Below are 25348 nucleotides of genomic sequence, written 5' to 3' on the forward strand. Positions count from 1 at the left end.
GGCTCCGGTTCCCTTCCCGGGGGCTCCGGTTCCTTCCCAGGACTCCGGTTCCCGGTGGGGGCCCGGCACGTAGCTCCCCGCATGCCGACATCGGGGGCTGCAGACGCCGTCCCCGCATCCCCCGGTTCCCAGTCCCAGATCCCGGTTCCCGGTACCGCTTCCCGGTCCCGGTTCCCGCCCCACGTGGCCGCTTCCCTCCCCCTCCTCCCCCTCCCCCCTCGGGAACGCCCTTCCCGTTCCCATCCAATCAGCGCCCGCCGCCGCCGGAAGCTCCGCCCCTTCCCTCCCCCCTTCCCCCTCTCTCCTTTTCCCGCCAATCCCCGCTCTCCCGTGACCGCCGCCGCCCAATCAGCGCCGGGGCGGTGAAGCGGCTCTCTCCGTATCCCTCCGCCCGCTCCTTCTGCGCGCGCGCGCGCGCGGCCGGCCCCGCTCCTCGCTCTCCCGCGGCTCTTTTTTTTTTTTTTTTTTTTTTTTTTTTTCCCTTCCTCTCTTTTTTTTTTTTTTTTTTTTTTTTTTTTTTTTTTTTTCCTCCCCTCCCTCCGCCGCCGCCGCCGCAGGAGCCGCCGCCCGCCCGCCCGCCGCTCCCCCTCCCCCCTTCCCCCCTTTTTCCCCCCCATACCGGACCCCTCCCTCCGCCGCCTCCCCGGGGCAGGCCCCGTTTTTTTTCTCTCCCCTTTCCCCTCCCTCCCCCTCCTCTCGCCCCGGACCGCCCCGCTTCCCATTACCCCCCCTCCCCCCCCACCCTTTTTCCCTCCCCCTCCCCTTCCCCTCTCCGCCGGTGACCGGAGCCGCCACGCCGCCGCCATGGAGCTCATCACCATCCTGGAGAAAACGGTCTCACCGGGTAGGGCCCGCAGGGCGGCGGGGGAGAGCTCGGGCGGGGCCGGGGGCCGCTCACCCCTTGAGGGGGGTGAGAAGGGGGGGTTGAGGCGGCGGCCGCGACCCCCGGGAGGGCGTGGGAGGCGGCGGGGTGGGCGTTGGGGAGCGGGGGGAGGTGTCGGGGCCTCGGTGCCCGCCGGCGGCGCCTCAGGGACGGGCGGTTGGGCCCCGCGCACCCGCTGACTGACGCCGGTTTCCCTCCGGCTTCTCCCTTCCCCCCCCCTCCCCCCTTCCCCTCCTCCTCAGACCGCTCCGAGCTTGAGGCGGCGCAGAAGTTCCTGGAGCAAGCGGCCATCGAGAACCTGGTGAGCGGGGAAGCGGGGAAAGCAGCGGGAAGCGGGGTTGGGGCCCGGCGGGGACCGGGGGACGGCGGCGGGGCCGCTCCCCTCCCCCCCCATCCCTCCCCCCCCTCATCCCCGCCCCGCCCGGTCAGGCCGAACCGCCATGGAGCGCAACCCACCCTGCCCGCGCCTGCCCGCCCGCCTCAGCCAATGGCAGCGCGGCCGCCGCGCGTCCCAGCCAATAGGAAGGCGGCGCCGGGCGGAGGGGCGGGGCTTAGCGCGGGAGCGGCCCCCGGGCCATGTGCGGCCGCGGCCATCGCTGCCCCGGGCGCCGCCCGGACCCGAACCGGGACCCGAACCGGGACCGGGACCGCCCCATCCCCGAACCTCCCTGTAGGGAGAGGGTAACGGGGACACCCGAGCAGCCCCCGGGAAGGGGAGGGAGCTTTGTGGGTTTGTGCTGAGCCCAACGGGGGAGCTGCTGGGGGAATAAATGTCCCGGAAAAAAAGGTGGAAAATGAGGAAAAATAAAAAGCCGAAGCTGCGTGTGCTCCGCGGGGCGGGGGGATGGGGGTTTGGGGGGTCAGGGTGCGGTGGTTGCGTGTGGGGGGAAGGGGGTGTCACCCCTTGGTCACCGCAGTTGCCACGCACTGGTCTGTACTGGTCTGTACTGGTCTGTACTGGTGTGAGCGGGAAAAGCGGCAGGGTTTGGGTTTCTGGTGCTGCCCGCGTCTGGAGAACCTCTCAGAACCACCCTGGGGTCGGGTTGGGGTCTGGGTTCTCTTGGGTCACTGCTGACTGAGCCTCGGGGTTCCCCCCCGGGTTGGCTGAAGCCCCCATGGGGGGGTTTTGGGGTGACCTGGGGGTCCCTGGGGCTCAGGGAGCAGAGGGAAATTCTCATTTTTTAAGGTTTTGTGTCTATTTGATGCCTTGAAAAAGCCAGGGCAGAAAGCAGAGCTCATCCTGGGGCTGAAAACGTGTCCTGGAGTGGGGGGGGGACACGGGACATCCCATTCCCAACCTCAGGAAAAGCCTCAGGGGGCTCCTGGGGGGGGGGAGGTGGGCTCAGGGCTGACCCCAGGGTGGGCTGGGGGGAGTTTGGGTCCTGGAGAAGGGGTGGGAAGGGGCAGGAGGTTGTGGGTCAGGCACCCCAAGCTGTCAGAGTTCTCCTGGAGATGCTCCCCACTGGGGGGGGGTTTTGTTCCTCCCTCTCCCTCCTCCTCCTCCCTGCTGCTCATTCTGAGCCTTTTCTGAGCTGTTCCTGACACTTCTGTAGGTGTGAGAGCTGAGGTCGTGCACATCTGCAGCTGCTTGGAGTCTCAAGTCTGGAAGGCTCCATGTGATGCTTCTAGAATTAATCTTAGAGCTCCAGAAGAAGAGAAATTTGGGTGGTTTTTTGGCTTTTTTTTTTTTTTTTTTTGAACTCATGAGAAATCCAGGTGTATTTCCTCACCTTTGAGCACAGTTTTCTCCTCAGAGGTGGCAGCAATGCTTTGATTCCATCCCCTGAACTCCTTTTGGCTGGATCCTCACTTTTGGTACCACCAGGGGTGTAAAACCTGAGCCCCCTTGGCTGGGGAGAGCTTTAGTTTGGGGTCTCTGGAGTTTTATTTCTTGCACTAAGATATCAGAGGATTTTCTGGCTGGCACTCACCAGTGTCACTTCTCGTGCAGCTGGAATGCTGAGGAGCACTGGGAAACCTCAATAAAATGTTTTTTAAGAGCTTTACTTGGCCACTGAAAATGGGAAATCCAAGATCCCGGGCTCTGTGTTTCTGTTGAGCTTCTGAAAATTAAGTTTTAAGCTTAAAAATGCCTTTTTTGATGCCCTGAAAGCTTCACTGCTGAAACTTCACCCAGATCCGGGGGAAGAAATGTGAAGCTGCCAGCTCAGGGGGGGCTTTAATCCATTTCTCACTATTTCTCACCCAAAACAAGTTGTGTTTATCCACACAGGTGCTTTTTTTGAGGGGGCAGCACTCCCATTCCCCCTTTTTTGGCTGCAGAGAAGAGGGGTTTGTGATCCCCCCCTCTTTGGGCTGCAGCTGGGTCTGAACCCTCCTCTTGTTTTGCTGCTGGGGTGTTGGCCTGGAAACAAGGAAATAAAAAAGTGGCAGAGTTGCTCTTGGCCACGTTTGCTGCTCATCCAGGAGGTGCAGATCTTGGTGTCTGAGCTCTGGGGGTTTATTTAGGTCTTGTTTTTAGGAATGTTATAGGATAGTATGGGAATATTATTAGGAATAGTTGAAAATATTGTATATTATGGTACAGAGTGTATGTTACATATAGATAATAGTAATAATATTAGGAATACTTCATAATATAATATAAAATTCATAATACTTCATAATGTAGTATATTATGGGATATAGTTTATATTACATACAGATAATGGTAATATTACTATGAATACTTTATAATATAGTCTCTTATGATGCTATATTGCATATATTATGATACATAAACAAAACAGTAATGTTTTCAGGAGCACCTGAAGCAGGCAGGAGCAGGGAAGGTGGCAGCAACCTCTCAAGCTGACAAAACCCCCCCAGCAAAGTCACTGCCTGCTTATTCCAGGGGTTGTAATGAGGAGCTTAACACCCATAATCTGGGGATAGAGCTGTGGGGGCAGCCTCTGGCTCTGGGCCTGCAGAGAGAGAAGGAGCTTTGGGGAGGGAGGGGATGCTCTGGGTTTGCTGGGTGGGATTTTCTTTTTTTCTTTTTTTTTTTTTTTTTTTTATTTTTTCCCCCCCCCGCAGCAGGGTGGGTGCTGAGCCCTCCTCTCTCTCCCCCAGCCAACCTTCCTGGTGGAACTCTCCCGAGTCCTGGCAAACCCTGGCAACAGCCAAGTTGCCCGTGTGGCTGCTGGGCTGCAGATCAAGAACTCCCTGACCTCCAAGGACCCTGACATCAAGGCTCAGTACCAGCAGAGATGGTTGGCCATCGACGCCAACGCCCGCAGGGAGGTGAAGAACTATGTAAGTGGGGGGGCTGGGGCTGCTCTGCCCCTTCCTGGGCTTCTTCCCTCACCTGGGGGAGGGTGGAGTGGTCGCTGAGGGATGATTTCCAACCCCCTCCCCATCCTTTCCCACCTGGAGGAAGCCACTGGGCTCTCTGCTCCCCCTGCTCAGACACAGCAGCAGCAGCTGAGCTGCTGTGGAACGTTTTGTGTTGGGGTAGGGGGAGGGAAATGGGTTTGAGGTGGAAAAGGGGAGGTTTAGGTGTGACATGGGGATAAAATTCTTTAATGGGAGGGTGCTGAGCCCCTGGGTGCCCCCAGAAGCTGTGGCTGCCCCAGCCCTGGAGGTGTTGAAGGTTGGATGGGGCTTGGAGCACCCTGGGCTGGGGGAGGGGTCCCTGACCATGGGTGGGGTGGCACGGGGGGGCTTTAAGGTCCCTTCCACCCAACCCAGTCTGGGATTCCATGAGAAGAGAAGGGAGAGACCTTAGAGCAGCTTCCAGTGCCTGAAGGGGCTCCAGGAAAGCTGGGGAGGGACTTGGGACAAGGACAGGGAGGGATGGGATGAGGGGGAAGGGTTTGCAGCTGGGAGAGGGGAGATGGAGAGGAGATCTTGGGCAGGGAGGGAGGGAGAAATCCTTTGGGATGAGGGTGCTGAGCCCCAGGGTGCCCCCAGAAGCTGTGGCTGCCCCATCCCTGGCAGTGTCCAAGGTTTGGATGGGGCTTGGAGCCCCCTGGGCTGGGGGAGGTGTCCCTGGATTGTCCCCTTGGGACTGGAGGAGCTTTAAGGTCCCCTCCAACCCAAACCCTTCCAGGATTCCATTAAGTCAAGGAGCATTAATTAGGGTTCCCTCATCCCTGGAAGCTTTCATGGACACCTTGGATGGGGCTTGGAGCCCCCTGGGCTGGGGGAGGGGTCCCTGCCCATGGGTGGGGTTGGGACTGGATGGGATTTAAATCATTTGGGTTGGAAGGAACCAGGGAGACCACCTAGATGATCCATGGGGTGGTCTCCAAGGGGCTGTCCCATCCCTGCTGAAGGTGGGATGGGGCTTGGAGCCCCCTGGGCTGTGGGAGGGGTCCCTGTCCATGCAGGGGGTGAGCTGTGAGGCCCTTTCCCACCCAAAGCCACCCTAAAACCTGCAGTTCCTCTGTTGTCTGTAGCAGCTTTGATCTGTAGAATTCTGAGGGTAAAAGCCCCAAGTCTGAGGTTGTTGGATTCCCACCTGGAAATCCTCCTCCAAGGGGGCTCTGGTGGGAGCTGGTGTCACCTCCCCTGGGAAGGGGTTGGGTTGGGATTTCTGGTACTGGAGCAGCCCCTCAGCTCTGCTCCAGCTCCCATCAGCATCTCTGGGTCAGAAAACACCTTTACACAGGGCTGGCAAATTGTACAGGAATATGGGTAAAAAATTGCCAAGTTCTGAATAGGAACTGATATTGTTAAACTCTCACAGAGGGGGAGGTTGGTTGAGGACCCCTCTGCTCTTTGATTGTTCAAGTTCAGGATTTGCAAAGGCAGAACAGGTGCCTTAGTGTTTTTTTTTTTTTTTTTTTTTTTTTTTTGGGGCTGATGGAAGCAAAGGTGTGTTTGGAATTAAGTTGTGTCATCATCACTTGCTCAGCCCTAAGCCTTTTATTGCTGTTGGGAATAGCTGAGGGGGAACCTAAACTCTTCAGCAGGAGCTGTCAGGTTGCTGCTGGGGGAACAAAGCCAGGTTATTAGTGACTTGTGACAAGTTGCATTGGAAGTGCAGAGTCTGTGAAGTGGATTTGTGGAAAATGAAGCTGTAGGACTGGGAATGCCAAAAGAAACACACCCCTTGCCCTCTGTTATTTTCTTTTTTAAAGAAATGTTGTCGATGTATACAAAAAAATCAGTCATCTGATGGCAATTAAAAAGGGAAAAAAATGATAAATAATTCAGTCCTCTTTGGGTTATCTTGGCATGAGCAGCTGGGTGTTTTGGGGAGGATTTTTCAGGCACAGTTTGTTCAGCTTTTTGCAGTTTGTGGTGTGGGGAGGGGTGGCTCGTGTCCCAGAGTGTGGCTTTGGGATGGGATTTAAAGGATGTTGGAGCAGGTGTGGTGACAGAGCTGAGCTTCACCTCCCCAGGGGGGCTGCCATGGCCAAGCTGAGGCCACAGGGTTTGTCCCTGCTCATTTCCAGTGGGGAAAAGGAGAAACTGCTGGATTGGGAAAGGGGTCACATCATGGGATGGGATGGATTGGGATGGGATGGGGTGGGATGGGATGGATTGGGATGGGGTGGGATGGGATAGGAGGAAAAGGCTTCAAGTTGTGCCAGGAGAGGTCCAGATTGGAAACTGGGAACAATTCCTTCACTGAGGGAGTGGCCAAGTGTTTTCCAGGGCAGGGCTGGAGTCCCCATCCCTGGAAGTGTCCCAGGAACGTGGGGGTGGCTCTGGGGGTTTGGTTGGCACCGTGGGGCCGGGGTCGATGATCCTGGGGAATCTTTTCCCACCTGAATGATTCTCCAAGCCCTGAGCTCTCCATGGTGAGGTGGTGCCTGTCCCTGGTCACAGCCCCCAAACCTCTGCTCCTCTCCCTGCAGGTGCTGCAGACTCTGGGCACAGAAACCTACAGACCCAGCTCAGCCTCCCAGTGCGTGGCCGGCATCGCCTGCGCAGAGATCCCCATGAACCAGTGGCCAGAGCTCATCCCCCAGCTGGTGGCAAATGTCACAAACCAGCACAGCACAGAGCACATGAAAGAGTCAACGTTGGAGGCCATTGGGTACATCTGTCAGGACATTGTGAGTCTGTTGCAAATATTATTATTATTTTTTTTATTTTGAAGTGATGACCCGATCGCTCCCAGAGCCCCCTCTTTCTCCCCAGGACCCCCCCTCTCTCTTCCCAGGACCCCTCCTCTCTCTCCCTAGGACCCCCCCTCTCTTTCTCCCCAGGACCCCCCCTCTCTTTCTCCCCAGGACCCCCCCTCTCTTTCTTCCCAGGACCCCCCCTCTCTTCCCAGGACCCCCCCCCTCTCTTTCTCCCCAGGACCCCCCCTCTCTTTCTCCCCAGGACCCCCCCTCTCTTTCTCCCCAGGACCCCCCCTCTCTTTCTCCCCAGGACCCCCCCTCTCTTTCTCCCCAGGACCCCCCCTCTCTTTCTCCCCAGGACCCCCCCTCTCTTTCTTCCCAGGACCCCCCCCTTTCTTCCCAGGACCCCCCCTTTCTTCCCAGGACCCCCCCCTCTCTTTCTCCTCAGGACCCCCCCTCTCTTTCTCCCTAGGACCCCCCTCTCTCTTCCCAGGACCCCCTCTTTCTCCCCAAGACCCCCTCTCTTTCTCCCTAGGACCCCCCCTCTCTTTCTCCCTAGGACCCCCCCTCTCTTTCTCCTCAGGACCCCCCCTCTCTTTCTCCTCAGGACCCCCCCTCTCTTTCTCCTCAGGACCCCCCCTCTCTTTCTCCTCAGGACCCCCCCTCTCTTTCTCCTCAGGACCCCCCCCTCTCTTTCTCCCCAGGACCCCCCCTCTCTTCCCAGGACCCCCCCTCCCAGCTTTCCCTTCCTCTGGAAGAGGCTTCCTGTCCCTGGTGATGTTTCTGTGTGTGCTGGCAGAGTGATGGGCAGTCAGACCCCCCCCCAGGATGGGTTCTGGAGGGACTGACCTGTTTTTGCAGCACAAATCCAGGTCACCTTTCCCAAAATGCAGATTCCAGTCTGTACATCCCTGTGGTCATGGGCTGTGTTACCAACCTGTCTGATCCCTTTCACTGCTGGGGAGACCTCACAGCTGCCCTCATCTTGCATGAGGAGTCTCCATATTCCTAATTTTGGAATTTTTGATGCCCAGCCAAGGCTTTTTTTGTTTTTTTTTTTCACTCCTTGAGGCACCTTCTCCACAAGGTCTCACAGTTTTACCATCACCCTGTGTTGTATCAAGTGTCTGATGGAAATCACTTGCAGAAAACCCTGCCTGCTGCCTGACCTGCACCAAAACCCAAAATTAGCTCCTGCTTTTCTGGTGAATGCCTTGGAGAGTGCACATGGGGCTGGTTGGGTGGAGTGAGGGAACAAGAGAAATCTTCTTTTTGGTGTTTTCTGCCTCTTTTCATCAGGCTGCAGGGGATGGGTTTCCCTGGGGAGGGTCAGTGAAATAAAAGAGGAAAAATGGAGTGGTGTTTGGGACAAGTCTGAGCAAGGCCTGAGTCTGTGTCCATGGTTTCCTGGGATGGATTGTTGGCCTCTGGGTTTTGGGATGTCCTGGCCTGGTGCTCAGTTTTGGGTCAGTCACATTTTGTGGCAGAGTTTGTGGATCTGGTTTGGGAAACTGCTGGATAAATTTGAATGTAAGTTATTTGGGGAACCTGCAGTCTTGGTTTATCCTTCATGGTGAGCTTAAATCTTTAGTCTGGGTTCACAGCTTTATTCCTTGAGTGCTTCAGAGGACAATTTCCTGTCCTGGCTGCTGGTCCAGGCCCCAAGTTTAAAAAAGATTGGAAACCAGCAATAAAAATCAGAACCAGCAGTGCTGGTGCAGAGCTCTGCCTGGCATGGAAAGGAATTGGAAACCACTCTCTGCTTTTATCTTGCTCATCAAATGAAGTCAGGTACTGGGGAGCTTCTTGGCCTGTGATTGGGAGTTTCTTTGGCATTTCTGACTTGAAAAACTTGGATTTTTTGGGCTGAGCTGAGCCTTTTCTGTCCCAGAAGCTATGAGGATGGAATGGGTTGTGAATTCCTGGGACTTGGTGGCCCAGAGCTTCTGCTTGGACCTTTCAGGATCAAACTTTGAAGGCACTTTAAAATCCAGAGGAAGTTGTTCAGCTGGCAAATGATTTTACCAACACTTTTTGTAGGATCCAGAGCAACTTCAGGACAAATCCAATGAGATCCTGACAGCCATCATCCAGGGAATGAGAAAGGAAGAGCCCAGCAACAATGTGAAGCTTGCAGCTACCAATGCACTCCTGAACTCTTTGGAATTCACCAAAGCAAATTTTGACAAAGAGGTGAGGGGAGGAGGAGGGGGAAGCAGCATCATTCCTGGGCCCAAAAACCTGGGAGAGCTGAATCCATGGTCTGTGATGAGCCTCATGCACCACGCTGAGTTTTGATGCACAATTCTCTTGCAGCTGAGACTTGGATTTCCTGCTCCAAACCCAGTGTGTTCTTGTTGCAATGCAGAAATGCTGGGGGGATCCTCAGAGAGGGGAGAGGAAACTTGGTTGGCTTTTGTATTTTTATTTTTTGGATAAATCTGAACTGGCCCCAGAGTTCAGCCTGTTAGATCCTCTGCTTCCTATCAGACTCTGCTCTCTGATGCTGCTGCAAGAGCAGCAGCTTGGATCAGCATTTTCTTTCAAGTGGTGTGGCAGCAATCCAGATTTAACTTTGCCTCTGAAAATTGGTGGGGGAGGAAGGCCTGGAAGAGTCTTCAGCACAGAGGCCTTGGAATGGGAGTCAGATTTTCCTATTGATTTTCCTTTTCCTTCTTGGATTAAGTCTCTCAGTCTTTACCAAGGAGAATACCAGGAAGGTGGAATTAATACTGAACCTTCAGCTTTGGAGGTTTTTTTAAACAAAAACTTCCCCATGTCAGCTCCTCAGTGTTGATGGGGATTGACTGGAGCTTCCAAAATTTGTGATGGGAGCTGCCTGATCCATCCAGACAGAATTCCTCTGGGGCTGCTCCTTCTGCTGGGATGCAGCCATGTCCAGGTGCTGCCCCTTGAGTCCTGACTGAGTTTTTGAGGTTTCTTTGAAGCTACTGCCAAAATAATTGAGGGAATTTATTTTTTTTTTAAAGCTGGTGTCTCTGGCTCTGTATCCTCCTGTTTTGTGCAGCCTGGGGTTCCTGCTTAGGTGAAGAAATAAATGCTCTGAAGTGCTGCTGGGAACAGGGACCTGGGCTGTTCCTTGATCTTTACAAGTGCTCTGGGAGGGATTGTACAAAGCAGAAAGGTTTGCAAAGATTTCAGTGCTTTTGTACTATGGTTCTAATTTCCTTTTATTTCCTTTTCTAGTCTGAAAGGCACTTTATTATGCAAGTAGTGTGTGAAGCTACACAGTGTCCAGACACAAGGGTGAGTGAAAACTGATACAAGGGGGGTGAGAGTGAGTGGCCTGGTTTGTCACTGCCCCTTCCCAGGCAGAGAAAAAAAACAGCAGCATCAAAAAACACTGAAAAATGGAACATGAAATCAGCAGTGTTCTGTTAAATGGTTACACAGCACTCAGGGAAAATGAGCTGTGTGCCTAAAGCTCCTGGGAGTGTTTGTGTTGCTTGTTTTGGGTGGTGTGGAGGGAAGAGCAGAAGGGCTGGGTCATGACTCCTGCTGGGGTTTGAAAGCCCTGGGAAAGGTCTCATTTTTGGTGCCTTTTCTGTCCTGCCAGGTACGAGTGGCTGCCTTACAGAACCTGGTGAAGATCATGTCCCTTTATTACCAGTACATGGAGACATACATGGGCCCTGCACTCTTTGCTGTGAGTAGTTGGGTTTCTCACTTGTAGCTCCCTGGTTTTCTCCTCTGAATCCAAGAGGAAAAGTTTTCCCCTGTGCCCCATTAGTTTTTCTTGCTCTGGCTGCCACTGCATGCTGCCAGCCCCTTTTTCCTAATAAAACCCAGAAAAGCAGCTTTGGGTGTTTCAGGGTTGAGACTCCAGGAGTCAGGGCAGTTCCTCCAGGTGCTGAAAGCCCTTCAGCTCCTCAGTGTCTTCAGGAACAGGAACTCCACTCTGGCATCTGATTTTGGGCAGTCTTCAGTCTCCTACCAGCTGGCCAATAGTTGGGGCACATATTTCAGCAGAAGGAATTTGACTAAAATACTCTCTTCTCTCTTTTTTTTTTTTTTTTTTTTGTTTCTTTCTCTTTTTGTTTCTTTCTCTTTTTGTTTCTTTCTCTTTTTGTTTCTTTCTCTTTTTGTTTTTCTCTTTTTGTTTCTTTCTCTTTTTGTTTCTTTCTCTTTTTGTTTCTTTCTCTTTTTGTTTCTTTCTCTTTTTGTTTCTTTCTCTTTTTGTTTCTTTCTCTTTTTGTTTCTTTCTCTTTTTGTTTCTTTCTCTTTTTGTTTCTTTCTCTTTTTGTTTCTTTCTCTTTTTGTTTCTTTCTCTTTTTGTTTCTTTCTCTTTTTGTTTCTTTCTCTTTTTGTTTCTTTCTCTTTTTGTTTCTTTCTCTTTTTGTTTCTTTCTCTTTTTGTTTCTTTCTCTTTTTGTTTCTTTCTCTTTTTGTTTCTTTCTCTTTTTGTTTCTTTCTCTTTTTGTTTCTTTCTCTTTTTGTTTCTTTCTCTTTTTGTTTCTTTCTCTTTTTGTTTCTTTCTCTTTTTGTTTCTTTCTCTTTTTGTTTCTTTCTCTTTTTGTTTCTTTCTCTTTTTGTTTCTTTCTCTTTTTGTTTCTTTCTCTTTTTGTTTCTTTCTCTTTTTGTTTCTTTCTCTTTTTGTTTCTTTCTTTTTCTCTTTTTCCTTGTTTCTTTCTTTTTCTCCTTGTTTCTTTCTTTTTCTTTTTCTCCTTGTTTCTTTCTTTTTCTTTTTTTCCTTGTTTCTTTCTTTTTCTTTTTTTCCTTGTTTCTTTCTTTTTCTTTTTTTCCTTGTTTCTTTCTTTTTCTTTTTTTCCTTGTTTCTTTCTTTTTCTTTTTTCCTTGTTTCTTTCTTTTTTCCTTGTTTCTTTCTTTTCCTTTTTTTCCTTTTTCCTTTCTTTTTCCCCCATGTTTCTGAAGATAACAATTGAAGCAATGAAAAGTGACATAGATGAGGTGGCTCTGCAAGGGATCGAGTTCTGGTCCAACGTCTGTGATGAGGAGATGGACTTGGCCATTGAGGCCTCTGAGGTGAGCTCAGGAGAGGGTTGGGTGCCCCTGGTTGTGTTTGGGAACCCCAAACTCCTCTCTTTTCAAGACTTCCCAAGTGGAACAGCTCCAGAGAGGCAGCTGAGCTGGGGCTGTGTCCAGCTCTGGGACAAGATGTCTGAGTCCTGGGGCTGCTGGCCCTGGACCCCAGCCCAGCTTTCAGCTGCCAGTTTGTGTCCTGGGGGCTTCCTTTACCCCAACCTCAGCTTTGGGTGATTTATTCTGCCACTGGAAGGAATTTCACAGCTTGTAGCTGAGGCTGCACAGGGGCCACCAGCTGGAATTCCCTCTGGGTTATTTTGGAGGCTCCGTAGCCTGATGAAAGGTTCTTAGGGTGGTTTGGATATAACCCCTTGTGCTTCCTGCACCAGCTCAGGCTGGATTGATTTTTTTTTTAAGGGAAAGGAAAATGGTTTTAGTGGCAGCCTGGCTGGGAATTGCAGACAGAGGTTCTGTGACAGGTTTGGTGGGAACACACAGTGCCACAGAGTCCAGGTTGGCTGCAGATGGGCTCTGACAGGTACCTGGTTCCCAACTCCAGCTCCTCCTGGCAGGTTAAACCAAGTGTGCATTGAGCAAACATCCCAAGCACAGTGGGATGAATGCCAGGGGATGCTCAGGATCATGATTTTCTTTGAGCTTCATGGAAACAGGAGCTTGAATCACTGGGATAAAGGTGCAGGGAGGGCATTGCCTGACTTCCTGGCTCTCTGGGAGGCCTGGTGGGCTCTGCTACAATTTTGGGGTCTGTGAGAGGCTTGAGCAACTTAGTCCTACCCCAGTGAGCAAACTGATTCTGTGTAATACATTATTTATGAGTTAAGTATAAAATTATGGGATGAAATGGAAGTGATCATTATCCCTTACAATGGATGAGGCTGGGGATGAATTTGGGATATTGTTCTGCCTGCAGATGCTGTTTGCATAAATTAGCTGTGGAGATCAATAATAGCTGAAACTTTGAAGGGCTCTGGATGAATCATATCCATCTTTAAAAATAGCTGTATACATATTTTTGTTGAAATGCCCCAAAAAAGCAAGGATAAAAGGACAGTCAGCAGCCCCCAGGTTTCATTTATGTGCTGAAGACCTTTGGCTTCTTAAGCTTGGGGTCACTTGTTAATTACAGGGAACTGCAAACTGAAAATATTTGTGTTTGTACCATGTGAGGAGGGGATGGCAAATGAAATTCAGATACTGAATTTGTAACTGGGGTTGGTGCAGGGTGTCCTTGAGGCTCCTGTAACTCCAGTTGTGTGTTGGGAAGGAAAGTGCAAAAGAGATCTGGAGTTCCTAACTCAGTCCTCATGCCTTAAAGCTGCTGAGAATCATTTTGTAACCCTTTTTTTTTTATTATTATTATTATTTATTTTTCTAGGCAGCAGAACAAGGAAGGCCTCCAGAGCACACGAGCAAATTTTATGCCAAGGGAGCTCTACAATATTTGGTCCCAATTCTGACCCAAACATTAACAAAACAGGTGAGTTGCAGGATCCCTGGGGCATGGTGAAAATACCTGTCCTGCTTCTGGCCCAGAGGAGCAAAGGACCAGGGGTGGTCACTGCTCTGTGGTCCCAAAGGTGCTTTGGGTACCCCTGGGGCAGTTTTTGGGGGTCCTGGCAGTCCTTGGTCTGTGATGAGACATCATGCACCACTCTGATGGGATGATGCATCATGTTCTAGGGCTGAGACTGAGCCTGCATGCTGAATTCCCTTAACACATGTGTTTAGGGGTTGTGTTTATGGGTTCTGAAGAGGGTGGCTCCTTATCTGGATTCCTAACAAAACGTTGGTGAATTCAAACCCAATATTCAAGCTCTGTCATCAGGGATCCAGTTTCTGGGGTTCTTGAGCTTGACTTTTTGAACTGTGAAGTCCATGTTTACTCAGTACCTCTCAGGCACTTCACAGGGACTTGGTTCAGGTTGTGTTCCACAGGCTCATCAGGACTAATGGAGCCACTAATTAAAAAATAAAACTGTTAATGAAGCCACACAAGGCAGAGTTGGTTTGGGTTGTGGCAATGAGCTGGGAAAATGCTTGTTTCTCCTAAAGAATCTAGGGAATTGCTTCCCTGGTTGTTCTGTATCACTTTTTGCTTGGATGCAGAGTTGCAGGAAGTTTCTAAAGTGCCAATTACCAGAGGAGAGAGGAAACAGATTCCAAGGAGTGGAAGGTACCCAGGTTCAGAGGGGCTCAGCTGAGAGGCAGGGGAGGAAGAAGCTCTTTGTTTTGGGTCACTCTGGTAGCTGATGGCCTGGACCAAAGGCTGGAAATCTCATTTTTTTTATAAGAGAAAAGCAGTTTGGAAGGATGGGAGGGGCCAGAGGATGCAGATAACTTGGGAGCTGCATCTCTGGCAGAGGAGCAAGCACTGCCAGCCCTGAATTAATTTCTGAATATACCAGGAGGTGATCAGTGCTTGCAGTAGGTCCAAGGAGATGGCTTTTCCTGATTCTTAAGGGATCTTTTGCCTCAGACTGACCAAGGCTGCTCCTCTCCTAGGATGAAAATGATGATGATGATGACTGGAACCCCTGCAAAGCAGCAGGAGTCTGCCTGATGCTCCTGGCAACCTGCTGTGAAGATGACATTGTTCCTCATGTGCTGCCCTTTATTAAAGAACACATCAAAAACCCAGACTGGAGATACAGAGATGCAGCTGTCATGGCTTTTGGGGGCATTTTGGAAGGACCAGAGCCAAACCAGCTCAAACCACTAGTCATACAGGTAATATTCCTTGTGTTTTCTTGGGGGCTTGTGGAGCAGAAGCTTTCTGGTCTGTTTGGAGGAGGAGCCCTGCTTTGCACGGGGTTCTTAATCTGAGGAAAATCAAAAGAATGAGGCTCTGTAATTATGTTTTAGAGAAATTCAGCAGTTCCAGGGCAGGTGGTTGGGTTACATAGCTCTAAATCACAGGGACAGGCAGGATTTCAGCACAGGCTTTTCCTCCTGGAGGAAATAACTTTGTAAATCTTAAAATAAGGGAACAATCTCCTAACTGACCCTTCCCTGCCCTCCCCTCCCCTCTCTCAGAGGCAAATCATTAAACATGGAAATCAGAAGCAGCAGCAGAGCTGTGTTTCTCCCCACTGCACCTGATGACATCTTTTTTTCTCCTGACCTCCCCTTTTCCTCCTAGGCAATGCCAACTTTAATAGAACTTATGAAGGACCCCAGTGTGGTGGTCAGAGACACAACAGCCTGGACAGTGGGCAGGATCTGTGAGATGCTCCCTGAAGCTGCCATCAATGACATTTACCTTGCCCCCCTGCTCCAGTGTCTGATGGAAGGACTGAGTGCTGAGCCCAGGGTGGCCTCCAATGTCTGCTGGGTAAGCTGGTCCCTTGCTCTGGGACATTTGTACACCTGGGGGGGATATTTACCCCCACACTTGGGTGGATTTTCTGAGGTGATTTGTAGCTTGGACATCAGCAGCTGCTGGAAGTTGTCTCAAGTCTGGTTCGTGGCTCTGGGAGGAAAGAATAAAAGAAGAAAGGGATTTTAAGGAGAAAAATGCTAATATTCACTGAGTGTAGAAGTTGCCTTTTGATTGAAATTGCTATGGAATGTCCTGGATGAGAGGTGTGATAGCTGCTGGGAGGAAACATGCTGACTTCCAGCTTTTTTCTTGGAGGCAGCTGGATTGCCTTCAGCATCTTGAAGGAAGAATCAAGATACCTTGATTCCCATTACCCAGTTCCCCTCCTGCACTGGTTCCAGAACCTGCAGCAAGCAGCATGAGATGTTTTTTGTTCACTTCCAGAGCTGCAGTCCCTGGGGTTGCTTTGCTGCCTTCAGTCTTGATGCACATTACTCCTGATGTGTGTCTGATCCCTCACTCTGAGGAGGATCTGTCCCTTCCTGCCTCTCAGCAGAGCTGCTCAATAAGAACTGAGCAAGAGAGGAGGATTTGCATGTCAAAACAAGCTTTAGAAATGACAGACTTTGTTCTCTCAGTATTCCAGAGGTTTGAAGGCTTGCAGTCAGCACCAAAGCTTCCCCCAATCCCTTGATCCTGGCAGAAGTCCATGTGGCTTTTGTCTTCTGAGGATGCTGAGTGCTGGATGTTTATAAATCAGGAGGCTCCCAACTCACCTGATCCACCTCTAAGACACAAAATTGCTCAGTTCTGGACCATCCCAGGATTTTGACTGGTGGGGATGATGACAGTGGTGGGATCTGTTCACACCCTGTGAGGTTCCAGCAATCCCCTTGGTTCAGTTTGGTTCAGTTGCTGAGGCCAGGAGCACCCTGCAGACATCTCTGGGGTTGTGTGGTTTAAATCTTGGAAATTTTCACCACTGTTGCACCAGAGCTCCAAGTTAATGAAAGAATTGTTAATCCTGCACGTGTCTGGGGATTGTCCTGGGGGGTGGGGGGAGGTTCTGCTAGAATGCAGACTGTTGGGGTGTATTTTTCTGAATGCTGGTTGTGTGTTCCAGGCCTTCTCCAGTCTTGCTGAAGCTGCCTATGAAGCTGCAGATGTAGCTGATGATCAGGAAGAACCAGCAACCTACTGCTTGTCCTCCTCCTTTGAGTTAATAGTCCAGAAACTTCTGGAGACTGCAGATAGGTAACCCCAACCCCCCTGCCTTCAGCTCTGCAAAGAGACTTTTTTTTTTTTTCCTTTATGACTTCAGAACTGTTGCAGCTTGGATCTGAGTGGTGTTTTATCACATCCAGGTTTTTTGTGTTTGTTTTCTGTTATCACATGGAATATAGGATGCTAATCCTCAGGAAGAAAGCCATTCCCACAGAATCATTTCTCAGGATTCTGACTCCTTTTAGTCAGCCTGGGGTTTTCTCCAAGAAGAATTTGCTCCATGCTTCACTTTGAAGTTTCTGAGCAGGGTTTAGGGCTCTGCACGTGGTTGTGCAGTGGTGATGAAGCTGCAGGGTTGGCCAGGAGGGCACTGAAGGCTCAGGATTGCAGCAGGGGATGAGTGTGTCTGTGGTACAGTTATTTTTCCTGTGGCTGTTTCCATGCTGTGGTTGTTCCTGGTGTGTCACAGTCACTTCCATTAGCACCAGGTACTCCCAGAAGAGCTGAGGACCTACTTAGGCTGGAGAACTCTCCTTTTCCCCATCTAAGCTGAAATATAAATAGATGAGGCAAAATATTTTTCTCAGCTCTGCAGATGCACAAGTAAGGGTAATGCTGAAGCTGTGTTCTGCCTTGAAGGTCACATCAGTCTTGACAGCTCCAGAGTTCAATCCTTGGATCAGTTCAGTTGTCAGATAAAGCCTTTTGCTGCAGGACTGCACCCTCTGAAATGGTTTCCCTGTCTGAGCACTTCAAATTCTGAGCTCTTCTCTCTAATTTACATCCACCCAGGAGCTTGGTGTCTAGCTCAAGGCTCCAGGAAGCCCATCACTCATCTCAGCACAGAGCTCAGCTGCCTCTGTTCCCAGTTTAACCCTCTGGGACTGGGAGGGATGTCAGGCAGGCAGGAATGTCTGCTGCTCACCTCTTGGGACTGTCCTGTCCCAGGCAGGGGAGCAGCACCCTGCAAGAGTTTGGGTTTGGGGTTTTTTCTGCTCCTGTGCTTGCTGCCAGTGAGTGAAGATGTTGGGAATTGTTATTAATGGTGAATGAGGAAAATTGTTGGATTGATTTCTCAAAATTTACTTACTTTAAAGTCCTGGGCTACAGGGATGCAAGTCCTTCTGCTTGTCACTAATATTTACCTGTTACCCATTTACTAAATTAAAAAAAAAAAAAAAGTCTGTTTCTGAGCAAGCCTGAGCACTGAGAGCTGCAAATAAAATTAATTCCTTCTGTCCCAGGCCTGATGGACACCAGAATAACCTGAGGAGTTCTGCATATGAATCTCTGATGGAAATAGTGAAAAACAGTGCCAAGGACTGTTACCCTGCTGTCCAAAAGACAACTCTGGTCATCATGGAACGACTCCAGCAAGTGCTGCAGATGGAGGTGGGTAAAGCTGAGTGGGGAGCTCTTGTCATCCTTGGGCTGTGCTGTCAGCTGGTGTAGGAAAAAAAAACCCAAAACCAAGTTTTGGTGCTGACTTATTATGGTAAAACATGGTGGTTTGGGGTTTTTGGTTTTTTTTATAAATACATTAACCTTCAAGGGCTGGACTTGATGATCTCAGAGGTCCCTTCCAACCCAGCTGATTCCATGATTCCTTAATTCTATGATTCTGACCCAGTACTTCTGGTCTTAGATTTGTAGAAACAACACCTTGAACCTTGGGGTTTGCATGGGCTCTGCAAGGAGGCTTCTGATTCACACCTGGGGTTTTGTTCTTTTTCAGTCTCACATCCAGAGCACTTCTGACAGGATCCAGTTCAATGATCTCCAGTCTCTTCTCTGTGCTACTCTACAGGTCAGCTCCTGCCTCCTGGGTTTGGGGTCTGGGGGAAGGGATGGGATGGGGTTTGGAGCCAGCTCCCTGCCCCTGGGGGTGCAGACTTGGTCCTGTTGGTGAGAGCTGAATGGGGAAACTGGATCTGGTGTCCCAGCTGACATGTGGGAGGTGATAGAAGGTTCAGAAGGCTTCAGTAGGGTACAACTCAGGGAATTTAGGGCAATCTGAATAAGGAGCACTGCATGCAGCAAGTAAAGGATTGTGTGTGCCTCCAGCTTGCCTCTTATGTTGGCTGCAAGCTGAACAATCCCTTTGCTTGGCACAGAGGGGGGGGGGGGGAAAAAAACCCAAAAAAACTCCGTAACAGCTTTAATTTGTTCATCTGCCTCTTGTGGTTGGTGTTCTTATTTAAAATGGCACTAATTAAAATGCACTGAGTGTCCTTGAAATTAAAACATCTGGTAATGAGCAGCCCACGTGACTTGGGGTACCCAGCACATTTTGGTTCATTGCTTCCTCCTACAAAGTCCACTGGAAACAGCTGCCCCCTTTTTTTTTTTTTTTCTTTAATCCACCCCAAAAGTGCTCAGGAGATGGATCAGCCCCTCCTCTGCAGCTTCCCTGCAGGACTCTGCTCCTGTTTGTTAACATTTTGGAGGCTTTGCTTTCAAACTCTCTCAGTAGGTGCAAACCCAGCATCCCTGCAGCTCAGAGAGGAAAAAGAACATTTTCTTGCAGAGCAGAGTTCCTGTCTTGGCTCAGGTTCACTCCTTTGGGTGCTGGGACCTGCTCCCTCCAGTTTTTCCTCCATTCCTCTTGGCCCAGGGCAGGGAGCCCTCAGGTTTAGTTTCCCCCTCTCTGGAGCCAAGGCAGGGGAGGTCTCCTGGGTGCTGTCTCCATGATTTGTTCTGAGAAATGATCAACTCCATCCCTCTTTGCTCAGGGTTTGGTAGCTTCAGCTGCAGCTCTCACTCTCCAATTTTTTTTTTTTTTTAGGGTTATTTTTCAACTCGTGGGGAGCTGGGGATAATGTGTCCTTGTGGCAGGCTTTAACTGGGATGTGTCAGTGGAATTAAACTGCTGGGTTTGACTTGTGTTTTTCATCACCAAACCTGAACATGAAGCATTCCCAGTGTTGCAGGAGACACTTCAACACCACCAAGTAAAAATCCCCAGGGAGCTTTTTCTTTCAGTGTTAAATAGTCAAATACACCACTTTTTTTACATACTTCTTCTCTACAGCTGGAAATACAATTATGAACATCCAGCAGAGGAAAAACATTTGTTAATATTGAAATGAAACAAGAAGACCAAGACCAATTATTTAAACAGTCAAAGTCAATCTTTTTGGAGTGACTCAGTTGGAAGAAACAGACTCGAAATAATAATTTCCCTCTGCAGGCTGAGGAATCAGCCTTTCTCTTTTCATAGAAAATGCAGATTTAGTTTCAGTAAGGATACAGCAAAGCTGTGGCCTGTAGTCCACATGCTGAAAGGGCTGGTCAGAACCCTACAGGTTAATCCCAGGTATTTATATTTCCCTGGGGTGTTTCCCTGCCCCTCTGTGCCCCACACCCTGCTCTCAGCTTCTCAAACACCTCACTGCTAAACTTGTCCCTGTTAACCCTGTTGTACCTTGGTTAATGTTAATTTATTCTTATTTTTAGGCAGGAGAGGTTTGACTGCAGTAAGGACATTCTTAGGGCATATTTCTGAAGTTGAAGTCTGTGTTTTAGAAGCAAACCCTCCCCATGGCAGGAGGAGATTTTGTTCACGTTGCTGGGATGGAAAAGGGCTGCTTCTTTCCCCCTTTTTTTTCTTTTTTTTTTGTTTTGTTTTGCTTTGCTTTTTGTTTGTTTTGTTTTTTTGTTTTATTTTTATCATGGGCTCAAATTTGGGCTGGTCACATTTAATGCCAGCTTACAAGTGGAAAGCCAGGAGAACAGCCTATGCAGCAGGAAAGGTAAATTCAGCTTGTTCTGTAGCTGGAAAAAAAAAAAATTGAATGCAGCAAAAAACTGAATGGGACTTTGGGCTCTCACTGACAAAGCAGAATTTTTTTTTTTTTTTTGCAGCAGCAGAGTTCAAACAGCAGCTTCATTTTTAGCAGCCCAGCAAACGTGGTCACGAGTGTTGGGAGCTAAGAGAGGAGAGGCAAGGGCTCAGTTCAGCCTCTTGTAGGGATGGGAGCAGTGACAATTTCCCTCCTTTCCCACCCAGAATGTCCTCCGGAAGGTCCAGCACCAGGATGCTCTGCAGATCTCTGATGTGGTGATGGCATCACTGCTGAGAATGTTCCAGAGCACAGCAGGCTCAGGGGGTGTGCAGGAGGATGCCCTGATGGCAGTCAGCACCCTGATTGAAGGTCAGTCTTGCTCTGCAGGGCAGGGTTCTGCTCCTTCTCTTTTGAAATCTGGAAAAAAAAAAAAACCCAAAAAACAAACCCAAACCAACCCAAAAAGCATCATTAGTTCCTGGTTTGCTCAAGGTGTGGTTTTGACCACACATCTCAGAGACAGGTTGGTTGGGTTTGAATGAATGGTTTGGTTTCCATTTATAACACAGCTTCAGTGCAAAATTCAGTGCAAAATTCAGTGCAAAATTCAGTGCAAAATTCAGTGCAAAATTCAGTGCAAAATTCAGTGCAAAATTCAGTGCAAAATTCAGTGCAAAATTCAGTGCAAAATTCAGTGCAAAATGGGGAAGAACAGAAATATTTTAGTTCACTTATGCTTTTTTTTTTTTTTTCATTCACAGTCTTAGGAGGAGAGTTCCTGAAGTACATGGATGCCTTCAAACCTTTCCTTGGCATTGGACTGAAGAATTATGCTGAGTACCAGGTAGAGGTCAGACCAGGGCTTAAACTCTGCACAGTCCCACAGCTGCTGCTGAGGAAACCCAAATCACAGCCCCAGAAACAACAAATTTAAGCTTTTCTGTGTAATTCAGCAGGAGATCTCCATTGGCTTTGCACAGGGGCTCTGAATATTTGTTGGCCTTGGTGGTGGCACCTCTGGGGTGGATGCTGCACTTGGTGGCATTTGTCCCAGTCCCTGTCACCCCTTGGTGAAGTGAACTCAGCTTTTTTCATCTTTCTGATAAAAATGGTTCAGAGCAGGGCCCCAGGGGGGGGTCTGAGCTCCTTTGCTGGGTGCAGGCTCTCAGGGGGGGTGGGTGACTGACTCCCTGGGTGGGTGTCTGCTGCTGTGTTGCAGGTTTGTCTGGCTACAGTGGGCCTGGTGGGTGACTTATGCAGAGCCCTGCAATCCAACATCTTGCCTTTTTGTGATGAGGTTATGCAGCTGCTCCTGGAGAACTTGGGGGTGAGTGTTTACCTTCTCATTAGCCCAGTTAGTAACAGTTGGCTTGCACACTGAGAAGAAAGTGGGAGGTGGGAGAAGCTGAAGTGTTAGGCATGTTCTGAAGATCTCGTGTTTGACAACTCTTCCTGCTTACTACTTGAATGGGATCCAAATTTATTGGGGTTTAGGATTTACAGTTTCAAGGCAACGTTTATTAGCTCCTCCCCTCCTCACTGGAACAGAACTGCAACTGAGTGTCATGGTGCTGAAATCTCTTCCAGAATGAAAATGTCCACAGGTCTGTCAAGCCTCAGATCCTCTCAGTGTTTGGGGACATTGCCCTTGCCATTGGGGGAGAATTCAAGAAGTACCTGGACGTGGTACTCAACACCCTCCAGCAGGCTTCCCAGGCACAGGTGGATAAGGTAAGGCAGGGCTGCAGCCTCCTGCTCTTTTGGGAAAGCCATCCCTGGGCCTTTCCTGAGCTGTTTTCCTGCTGCTTTTCCAGTCTGACTATGACATGGTGGATTACCTGAACGAGCTGAGGGAGGGCTGCTTGGAAGCTTACACTGGCATTGTCCAGGGATTGAAGGGAGACCAGGAAAACGTTCACCGTGAGTACAGGGTGTGCCTGGAGTGCTGAGGGAGGTGGGAGGAACCTGGGACAAGCTGCCTCGTGGCCATTGTCCCATTGTCCCATCCAGAGGTTTATCCTTGTTCATTCCCATCTGTGTGGGAGCAAACACTCTGCTGCCCTGAGCAGGGAGTGGGTTTAGAGCCCTTCACCCTCCTTCCTCCAGCAGTTTTCCTCCTAATTCTGGTGGGTTGGGTTGTGCTGGGATCCCTTTTATCTGGCAGCCTGTCTGCCCCTGCTGTAACAAAGCCCTTTCCTTACAGCTGATGTGATGCTGGTGCAGCCCAGGGTGGAATTTATTCTCTCCTACATTGACCACATTGCTGGAGATGAGGATCACACCGATGGAGTGGTGGCCTGTGCTGCTGGCCTCATCGGGTGAGCATCCCCTGTCCTCCCCCCTCAAGCCCCTCCACGTCAGCTTTTGTGTCTGAAACTCCATTTTTCATTTTTTTTTCCTGACTGTCTGAAGCATTTAACATCAGTTCTGGGGTTTTGCAGCCTGGTGTTGGATGTTAAACACAAGGTGTGAAGTGGTGAGGTCCTCTGAGTGACAGGGTGAGAAGCAGGAGGTAGAGGTGAAAGTTGGGTGTGGGTCAGCAGAAATTCCAGATTTAGGGTTTGGCAGGGATGGCCTGAACTTAAAAAATAACCCACCCCAACCTTCAGTTCCTTGGTTCTGGAGGAGCTTGGGTCAGAGTGCTGGATTCTTTTCTGCTGCATTTAGGGGGAGCTGAGAGGAGCATCAGGGGGAATCAGTCTTTGGACAGGAGCTTGAGCTTCTCTGTTTAGTCAGAATTTCAGAAAACCATTCAGCTCTCTTCCTGCTGAAATTGGTGACCATATGCAGCATTTTAAAAAGGACATTAGCTGTGAGTCAGATTTCTTTTTGCTTGCAAGAGCTGCTCAGAATGGTACTGGCACCACATCTGCTTGTGGCTCTCAGCCTCCAAACCTCTCCCTCTCTTCTCCAGGGATTTGTGTACAGCCTTTGGGAAAGATGTCCTGAAATTAGTAGAAGCTAGACCCATGATACATGAACTGCTAACTGAAGGAAGAAGATCCAAGACGAACAAAACAAAAACCCTTGCTACCTGGGCAACTAAAGAACTGAGGAAACTGAAGAACCAAGCTTGGTAAGGGATGACACCCACCTCCTTTTCATGCTGCATAATTAGGAAATTGGCTAAACTCCTGAGGCTGGAGGAGCTGCTTCACTAAAGCTTGTTCCCTAGAAGGTTGTTTCTCAGTTGTTTTTCTGTCAACAAGCCCCATCTGTGGCTTTGTCTGGCAGAACAAACACAGACTGAGAGGGGGGGTGCACACCTGGCTGCAGATTTTTGGGGGTTCTTGCTTTGTGGAATCTGTCACCCTGCTGTGCTCCTGCAAATATTGGAGCCTGGTGGTTCCTCAGTCCTGTTTGGGGTTTGGGGAGCATCTGGAGGATGTGAAGTCACGGGTCAGTTTCAGGGGGTCCTGCCAGGAGCAGGGGTGGGACCAGGTGATCCATATGGATCCCTTCCCTGAGTCCATGGTTCTAAAGCACCTTTTAAAAGGAGCAGATTGTAGGGAGGGGGGTGATGTTGGGAGAATAAACCTGTGACAGCTTTGTCACCCACCTCAACAAGTTCCTTATTAGTTCCTTTTGTTGGTTCCTAATAAGTTATCCTATTAATTAATTCCTTTCCACACTTCTTTCCCTTTGAGTCCATTTTTTTCCCCCTTTCTGCTGCTTTCATCTCCTGCCTGTGAAGTTTGGATCTGTTTGTTGTCTGCTTGGTTTCTAATGGTCCTTTTTGTTGGTTTGTTTGTTTGCTTGTTTTTTTCTTTTGCAGATCTGTTAGCATTGGGATGACACCTGAGACAGAGCCCCCGCTGGAAAAAAAAAAAATCTCCAATCTTTTGAGGCGAAAAAAAAAAAAAAAAAATTTAATAATAATAATAATAAGCAAACCAGAAACAAAATCCAACAAACCAACCCAGAAGTGAGGAGTGTGCACGGATGCTGAATGTTTGGGAATGAGAGGATGAGTGAGTGAGGCTTGAAACCACCACAGCACATGGAAAACCCCAGCGTGGCAGCCAGCTGAGCGCTGACTCCTGTTGGAAAACCTGGAAGCTTCTGGAAGAGGGAAGGATCCATTCCTGTCCCAGCAAGGAGAGAGGGAATCACTTCTTCCACCAGACCAGGACTGGCTTCACCGTCGTGGCCGGCGCAGAGGGGAAAAATGAGGAGAAAACCAGGCTCAAAGTTGGTGCTCTTGGAGGTCTGGAGAGAGTGCTGGAGCCTGGGTCTGCGGCCGGGGCACGGGATGAGCAGAGAGGGGTGAAGAATTTTCAGTCTTAGGAGTGAGTGTGTGTGAATGAGGCCACATTCTCAACTTCAAGTCATTGCAGTTCATCTTTTTTCCCAAAAAAAAAAAAAAAACACTTAAAAAAAAAACCCAAAAAAAAGAAAAAAAAAGCTAGAAAAAAATACAAAAAGAACAAAAAATTTAAAAAAAAAAAAGGGTTAGCTGTTGCATTTCATAAAACTAACTGAGGTTCAGTCTACTGATGCGGCGTAAGAGATGTAAGAAATAAAAGAGGGGAAAAAACAAAAAAAAAACCACACAATAAAAAAGGAAAGTTGCTCTTTAGGGCTTTTTATTTTAGGGAAACACTGACGAATGCTCAGAGCTCCCGTGACGCTTCTCACACCCGTGGCTCATCCAAGCGCCTTTCCTTCCTTAATAGTGTTCAACTGTGAATGTAGAAATGGGGGAAAACAAAAAAATAAAAAAAAAAAGCAAACCTCTGGCAGAGGGAAATAAATTTTCAACCGAGATTTTTCAGGCTTAAGGAAAAAAAAGACAAAAAAAAAAAAGTTTGCAGAATTTAAGTGCTTCGAATTGGCAGTGAGAACGCAAAGGGAAAGAGCTCTCCTTGTACTGTAGCAGCCCCAACATCCACACACACACAAAAAAAAAAACAAAAAAACAAACCAAATTGTGCCAAAGAGATGAAAAAAAAACAAAAAAAAAACGTAAGAAAACTTCAGGTAATATTTTGGATTGCAAAATGAGGATAAAATTCAATGTTCGAAGAGAATCTGATAAAATGCCATTTGGAAACTGCTTGGCCTTTTGTGCTCTTTATTTGGTCAAATTCAATGTG

General features: G+C 49.3%; 1 protein-coding gene across 2 annotated transcripts; it reads left to right on the forward strand.

Annotated features, from left to right (window-relative positions):
- Positions 1–408: 408 nt before the first annotated feature.
- KPNB1 (karyopherin subunit beta 1) lies at positions 409–24800 on the forward strand. 2 transcript variants are annotated; one of them, XM_071728289.1, is made up of 22 exons: positions 409–844; positions 1126–1184; positions 3956–4138; positions 6691–6891; positions 8941–9093; positions 10108–10167; positions 10478–10567; positions 11793–11903; positions 13300–13401; positions 14427–14651; positions 15064–15255; positions 16367–16497; positions 17712–17859; positions 18203–18274; positions 20477–20621; positions 21014–21096; positions 21472–21579; positions 21840–21983; positions 22067–22172; positions 22456–22570; positions 23167–23328; positions 24028–24800. In XM_071728289.1, coding segments are annotated over exons 1-22 (2631 nt in total). In that variant the 5' UTR covers positions 409–804; the 3' UTR covers positions 24029–24800. The 2 variants fall into 2 exon arrangements, with proteins under 2 accessions (XP_071584390.1, XP_071584389.1); XM_071728288.1 differs by lacking the exon at positions 24028–24800 and having other exon boundaries at positions 501–844; positions 23167–23332.
- Positions 24801–25348: the final 548 nt, after the last annotated feature.

Source organism: Heliangelus exortis, chromosome 29 (assembly GCF_036169615.1).
Source record: "Heliangelus exortis chromosome 29, bHelExo1.hap1, whole genome shotgun sequence".
NCBI lineage: Eukaryota > Metazoa > Chordata > Aves > Apodiformes > Trochilidae > Heliangelus > Heliangelus exortis.